The sequence below is a fragment of the Argentina silus genome, assembly GCF_951799395.1.
Source record: "Argentina silus genome assembly, chromosome: 7".
NCBI classification, from domain to species: Eukaryota; Metazoa; Chordata; class Actinopteri; order Argentiniformes; family Argentinidae; genus Argentina; species Argentina silus.
This window is the reverse complement of record NC_139661.1, coordinates 16,859,524-16,867,023: the sequence shown is the minus strand read 5'-3', so window position 1 is coordinate 16,867,023 and position 7,500 is coordinate 16,859,524. Positions and strand designations below refer to the sequence as shown.

General features: G+C 45.5%; 1 protein-coding gene across 3 annotated transcripts in view; it reads left to right on the top strand.

Annotated features, from left to right (window-relative positions):
• mctp1a (multiple C2 domains, transmembrane 1a) overlaps window positions 1–7,500 on the top strand; it is a gene marked incomplete at its 5' end in the record, with an annotated part of 150,792 nt that overhangs the window by 96,989 nt on the left and 46,303 nt on the right. For all 3 annotated transcript variants that reach the window (XM_083673863.1, XM_083673864.1, XM_083673862.1), the window contains 5 exons: window positions 1,927–2,029; window positions 3,213–3,315; window positions 3,894–3,995; window positions 4,591–4,665; window positions 6,975–7,094. In XM_083673863.1, the coding sequence (XP_083529989.1) occupies window positions 1,927–2,029; window positions 3,213–3,315; window positions 3,894–3,995; window positions 4,591–4,665; window positions 6,975–7,094 (503 nt within the window). The remainder of the gene's footprint in view (window positions 1–1,926; window positions 2,030–3,212; window positions 3,316–3,893; window positions 3,996–4,590; window positions 4,666–6,974; window positions 7,095–7,500) is intronic.

Here is a 7,500-nt window from a genome sequence, read left to right as displayed (position 1 = left end):
TGTTTTCTTATCTGCCGATGTATACCCTAACCCTAACCCTAACCCTACATTAAGGAACACATTTTGAATTAGCACAATTTACTATAATGAACGACTTGATTTTTGATTGCGGTGACTTTTAGAATTGATCCTCTTAAATGAACACATTTGATAGCATGTTATGTTAGAGAGAGTTAAGTTAAATACACACTGACTCCCTCCAGTGCTCTATATTAGTCTGTGTATAACGATGTCGTAGGAGTTCGGTGTCAATATCAACCTCAACGCCCCAGATCAATAACTGCCACAAATAGATATGAGAGGCAACACCTACGGCTGCACCATTGATCACAGTGACATTTATTTAGCACACAAAACCAAATGGCCCTGCCCTTGTCACCACATTTGAAGAAACTCACTCAAATCAATGTAGCTACCACAAGGTCCTCGTCAATGTAGCTACAGTACCACGAGCTGCTTGTCAATGGGGAATTGATGCCTGGACCCAAATTCAAGCGCACTTTCAACTCCATTTGTGGAGTTCTTTTGTTTCATTATAAGATGCCGCCGCCGCCGCGGCGCGCTAGTCATTTTATTTTACATTTCGCTCTCGGGGAATTGAAATGTGATATTTATTTTTTCTCTCCATGACCCAGCTTTTAGAGTGATATGCTTGAACAAACAGCAAAAGTGTTCCCAACAGTTTTGATAAAAGTAAAGATCAAAGCTGAAATTAAGAGTTTTGTTGTTGTGAATTTATTTTTGTGGTGGGTTGGGAGGGAGGGGGCAACAGAAGCAGAAGTCCTTTAAATTAACAAAGAACCAGTTACAAGTATTTGAACAAACAACATAGGAATATAGGCCATTGGTTGTGTGTTTGCGTTAGTATTCTACTCTCTTGAGAGGTGTCGAACCCTAATGAGTATGGCTCTTATATGCTTTCCAAATGTCTTATTTTAAATTCCAAACTTTGTTGAATGTTGCCTATAGAGTTACATAAGAAAAATATAATGAGAAATAACATTGCCATGTTTGATTATGTGTATTTAGAATCACAAAGCATTAATGAACCTCACGTTAATGAAGGAAAGATATTTCATGAATGTACATTATAGCACACCATCAATTTAGTTGGTATGCCCTTAAAAAGCAAAATCATTTTAATTTATTAAAGGTTCACACACTTCGTCTCAACTCACTTTTCCTATCTTTGTGAACTTCTATGGTCTTCCCTCCTTCCTTCCCTCCATCCCTAAATCCCTTCATCCACGCATCTCTGCCCGTACACAGCTCTATCAGAGAAGATGTCCTCTGTCTCACCCTCTCTCTCTCTCTCTCTCTCTCTCTCCCTCTCTCTCTCTCTCTCCCTCTATCTCTCCCTCTCTCCCTCCGCCCAGGGCAGTGAAGCCGTGGTGCTTATCTCCCTGCTGTCCGAGCCGTGGGATCCCTGTTGCCGGGGCGTTGATATATACTGTAGCCTAGTGTTTGATAAAGCTACATATAGCTGTGGTGTTAAATGAATGTATCATATCATTACAGCACTGATAAGTACCAGGTTGGAGCTGTCGTATGGAGTGTGTGTGTGTGTGTGTGTGTGTGTGTGTGTGTGTGTGTGTGTGTGTGTGTGTGTGTGTGTTTGTGTGTGTGTGTGTGTGTGTTGTAATTCCCATGCAGCTCCTGGCTGTTTCCCTCTTCTTCTTTATCAGGTAGAACACCATCGTCCCTGTCGCCTCTGTAGGCCATGGACACTGGATTAGACATGAGTAAATAAGAGAGAGATGGAGAGAGAGAAAGAGAGAGAGAGGGGGGGGGGCGTAGGGAGGTTGTATGATAAAGTTAATACGGCTCCCCTCCTTATCGACATGTCTCTCGCTGTCCCCCTCTCCTTCTCTTTCGTTCATTCGTTCGCTCCTCGTTCACTCGTTCTCTCTCGGTCTCCCCCCGCAGGCAAGAGTGACCCCTTCTGTGTGGTTGAGCTGAGCAATGACCGGCTACAGACACACACCGTCTACAAGAACCTCAACCCAGAGTGGAACAAGGTCTTCACCTTGTGAGTGCTGCGCCGTGCCGTGCCGTGCCCTGCAAAGCTAAAGACACACACACACACACACACACACACACACACACACACACACACACACACACACACACACACACACACACACACACATACTTTATACAGAATACACACACACATAATTACAAATACACACACACACAATTACAAATACACTTTAAAAAATATTTTTAATGTAATCTCTCTGGTTAATCACACTACTTTATGCTGCATCTCTACTAAGATTACACATTTAGAAACACATTTGAGGATTATTATTATTATTAATTTTTTTATTATTATTATTACTATTAATAATAATAATGATTATCATGATAGTCACATCAAATTACTGTTTTGTTTTCTTGTATGTTTTCTTGAGTGTGCAGTTCCGTTGTGACTACATATTTTATTCTCATAATTTCTTGTCATATTTAATATTTACACACATTTCATGAAATGAAAATATCTATTTAATTTCCTGATGCACATTATGTATTTTATATTTAAATATTTCTTCAATATCACTATTATACATGGATGTGCTAGATATTTTGATTGAATAATGTGGTCACACATTACCATTATTCTAACATTGCATTCAACTCAAATGGAATTGCACAACAAATGCTCTTATTTAGTCAAATATATATTTATTTCACAGTATTACTGAAACCTAACCCTAACCTTAACCCTAACCCTATATCACGAATAGAAAATAAAACACCATTAACATTTTCCATAGAGTCGGACATTTCATCCTCTAAACGTCTATTTCCACCTATGAACATATTTCTGATTGACATTCCATGCTTTTAATTGGTTTCTCTACATCCTTTTCCATAAGATGTATTTCTATCTTCTGTGCCATGGTATACACTTCTGAATTCCCTTGGAGAGTGGCGTAAATGAGTTGTCCTTCGAGCGCGCATCTCTTCCAGAGTAACCTCCTTTCTTTTCATCAGCCTTCTCCTCTCTATAGCCTACTTTTCAAAAAAAAAAATTCTTAGAGGCGATTTTGTTCCCTCCACAACTCTCGCACCCTCTCGTTGAGCACGAAGGTCTACTATACCACGACTCAAATGTCATTGTGTCATAGAATGCAGCTTCATGTGTGTGAAATGCAAGGCTTAAACTGTTACTGTGTGGGCTTCCTTGTCTCTTTGCGGGGGAACAGTAACGTGAAGGACATCCATTCAGTCCTGGAGGTCACCGTTTATGACGAGGACAGAGACAGGAGTGCTGACTTCCTGGGCAAAGTAGCCATTCCTCTGCTACACGTGAGTCCTCCTGCTTGGATGGCTCTGCTCTCCGCTTCCCTCAGGAGAAAATAGACAGAAAGATTACAGACTAAAGAGGATATATATATATATATATATATATATATATATATATAAACAAGTTATTTTTTGCAACTGTGGATGAGACTGTTATTATTTCACAAAGAGAGACACGAGAGAGAGAGTAAATGAGAGAGTGAGAGAGAGAGGGAACGAGTGAAGGAGAAGAAGAGGGAGAGAGTGAACCAGAGAGAGAAAGAAAAAGAGCGTGAGAGAGAGAGAGAGAGAGAGAGAACGAGAGAACGAGCGAAAGGAGGGAGACGAAGCGTCAGTAAAAAGAAAGTAAAGGAATATAAAAAAAAGCCTTCTAATATACCCTGGCGGCCTGATTCCCCAGGATAGTTAATATGTGTCTGACAGAGAGCGCGGCGCTGGTAATGAACAGGTACTTGTCAGAGTTGCCACAGTTGTTTTGGGTTCTCTGTCAGTAGCAGCAGCTGGGGATCAGAGGTGACCCAGGGAGTGTATTCAGCAGGGTACCAGCAGACAGACGCCTGTCATGTCCCCCTCTCCCACAGATTCACAACGGCCAACGGAAAGCCTACGCCTTGAAAAGCAAGGAGCTGACAGGGCCAACAAAAGGGGTCATCTTTCTCGAAATAGACGTGATTTTTAATGCTGTAAGTCTCTCTCTTTTTTCTTTTTCTTTTTTATACTCCTCCTCCCCCCTTTTTCTCTCCTATTTTGCCCCCTCCTCCCCCTCTTTCTTTCCTCTAGCTCTGTCGTCTTTATTCTGTTTGTGTGTGTCCCCCCCCCCCCCCCCTCCCCCCTTCGTCCCTCCTCATCCCTTGTCCCCCCGTCCTCGTTTTGGTTTTAATTATCGAAGACTCCCACTCAGCTGCCTTTGTTCGCCGATTGGTTGTCACCGTGTGTGTCCCGGCGGCCATCTTAGGTGTGTGTGTGTGTGTGTGAGGGAGAGCGCTAGCCTCTCGCTAGCCCTTGACACAGGACGTATGTACACTACTGTACACACAATATATACACTGCCTTTACACACATCAACATCATTCATCTGTTTATGTAAAGCAGTCCCAGAAAAGCAGTCCGAAATCCATAACATATTGTGGCGAATGTCCCAGTGCCAATAGAAGTATCAGTATCAGTGTCAGAATTGATGGAGTCACGGTATAGTGTGATAATATCCCACTAGTGGTCGTGTGTTCTTATTGTGTGTGTGTGTGTGTGTGTGTGTGTGTGTTCACCCCCCGGCCCCAGGTGAAGGCGGGTCTGGGGACGCTGATCCCGATAGAGCAGAAGTACATAGAGGAGGAGCCCCGAGTGTCTAAACAGGTACGTCCACAACAACACCACCAACGCCGACACCAACACCGACACCGACGCCGACACCGACGCCGACACCACCACCGACGCCGACACCAACACCACCACCGACGCCGACACCAACACCAACACCAACACCAACACCAACACCAGCACCAACAACACAACCAACGCCGACACAGACACCGACACCAACACCTACACCGACGCCGACACCAACACCAGCACCAACACCAACACCAACACCAACACCAACACCAACACCAACACCAGCACCAACACCAACACCAACACCAACACCAACACCAACACCAACACCAACACCAACACCATCTCCGCCATCCCTCTCTCTACCACTCTCTCTCTCCCCCGCTTATCTCCATCGCTGCCACTGTCCTCCATTCTACTTAGATATGTGAACAAAACCTGACACGTCTGGAGTGGCATCGTTGTGAGTCACAACAACAGGGCAGGCAAGAGGAGCGAGGAGGGGAGAAAAATAGGAAAAAAGCCGTTCCCTCCCTTTTCCCGCTCTCTCTCTCTCTCCCTCTCTCCTCTCCCCCTCCCCCCCTCCTCCCCCCTCCTCTCCTCCACTCTGAGTAGTGAATAGAAATGTCAAGCTGTCAGCTGTGGGGGTGCATAAGTAGATTGGCCATCCTTAGTTGGCCCTCTGTGCCACTGCTGCTTTCCACTTCATTGTCACACGGCTCAATGTGGCGGCCCCACAAAGGGCTGAATCGCGGGGGCTGGCCCACATCAGACGTGTCACATAAACGCCGTTTGGGCTGAGCAGTCACTGCTCCCACACCCTTTTGTCAACCCCCCCCTCCCTTGTCAGCGCCCCCCCCCCCACACACACACACACCCCTCAACCTCTCCCTTCTCCCTCTCACTCTCTTCTCTCTGTGCCAAAAGATGCCCACTCGGCACATTCCCTTGTGTGCGGGGTTGATGGGTTGATCCTCCCATCCTTCTATCCTCCTTCCCTTGCTCACTCTCTCTTTTTTTTTTTTCATCTATATTTCACCTCTGACTCATAGAGATGCCCCATGTCAACGTCCCTGAATGATGATGTCATCCGTTGCTTTAGAGAGATTGCCCCGTGAGGGCTCTTTTGTGTGGGGCTGTTTCCCCCTGCTGTGGCCTGCTGCATGGACTTACACACAGCACACACACACACACACACACACACACACACACGCACACACACACGCACACGCACACGCACACGCACACGCACACGCACACACACACACACACACACACACACACGCACACACACACACACACACAGAAAAGCCCCAAAGTAGCCTGTCAAACATGCGCCATTACATTAGAATAAGGACACTCTGTAAAATTGGAGTTTTAACCGCTGACTTGAGTCTGTTCTTAACAACAGCCTGACCCCAGGAGGTAGAGTACAGTAGAGAGACAGTACCGCCTGTATCCCCTGTCCTGCTGAGTAGAGGCAGATCAAAGCGTGACCGTCAGACGGCCGTGTAGGGATGCGGGTGATTCAGAGTGTTGTTGTCCTCGGGGGGGAGGATGTCCCTGCCAGGACACCGTACCAGCAGTCATTCTCAGTTCAACACTAACAACTCCTCTCAATTATGAATTAGCTCTGATTTTTTTTTCTTTCTCAATCTGGTCTAAAAAGCACTTTCCAGAATCATGTTAAAGACTAGGCTTAAAAAGACGTTTTTTTTTAATTTTTTTCTCTCTCTCTGCTGGGATCATACAGAACAGAACCTCTGCAGGACAGGGAGACTTGGTTGGGTTGGGTTTTCCTGGCTAGATTCTGGGGTTTGTGGTATTCCCTGATTGAGGAACACAGGGATGGGACTGCTGCGCTTCTGGCCAGATGCCTGCAGTCCTCAGGGAGGGGGAACCATGGGCCATGGTCACTCTGTTGGTAACTCTGTTACTTCACTTCACACCAGGGGAGGCTGGTGGAGGTAGAAATCGGAGGACGGGCTCATTGTAATCCATGGAATGGAATGAGGACTAATACAAAAACTGAAAGAAAGCATCGTTTGGTCTCTCTTTCAACGTTCTGCACAACACTACCACAGCTGTTTTCATGATGAGTTGTTATGACTATTGTCTATGTCATGTTTATGACTGCCTATGTCACCTCCAGTTGCTGCTGCAGAACTTCAACAGAGTGAATCATGATGTGTTGTTATAACTAGTTTCTGTCATGTTTACAACTGCCTATGTCACCTCCAGTTGCTGCTGCAGAACTTCAACAGAGTGAATCATGATGTGTTGTTATAACTAGTTTCTGTCATGTTTACAACTGCCTATGTCACCTCCAGTTGCTGCTGCAGAACTTCAACAGAGTGAGGCGCTGCATCATGTTCCTGATCAACGCAGGCTGCTACATCAACAGCTGCTTCGAGTGGGACTCACCTCAGAGGAGCATCTGTGCATTCCTGGTACGTTACACACTCATAAACAGCTCTGAAATATGCAAACACACGTACACATCTCTCACTAATACATCTGTATCTCTTATTGTCTATTTCTCTCTCTCTCTCTCTGCCTTCTCTGTGTCTTCGCTCTCTTTCTCTCTCTCTCTCTCTCTCTCTCTCACACGCACGTGTGCTTTCTCTATCTCCCTCTTCCTCTCTCCTTCTCTCCCTCTCTCCCTCTTTCCCTCTCCATCTCTCTCTCTCTCTCTCTCTCTCTCTCTCACTATCTCCGTCTCTCCCTCTCTCCCTCCGGTGGTGACATTATGTAAAAGTCCTGCTCTCTGGCTGTCACCTGAGTTTTGGTATTAAAAGGTGAAGTGTAATTGGACAGGGGAGCTATCAGCAAAAGGACACCCTCCTCCTGCCAGCC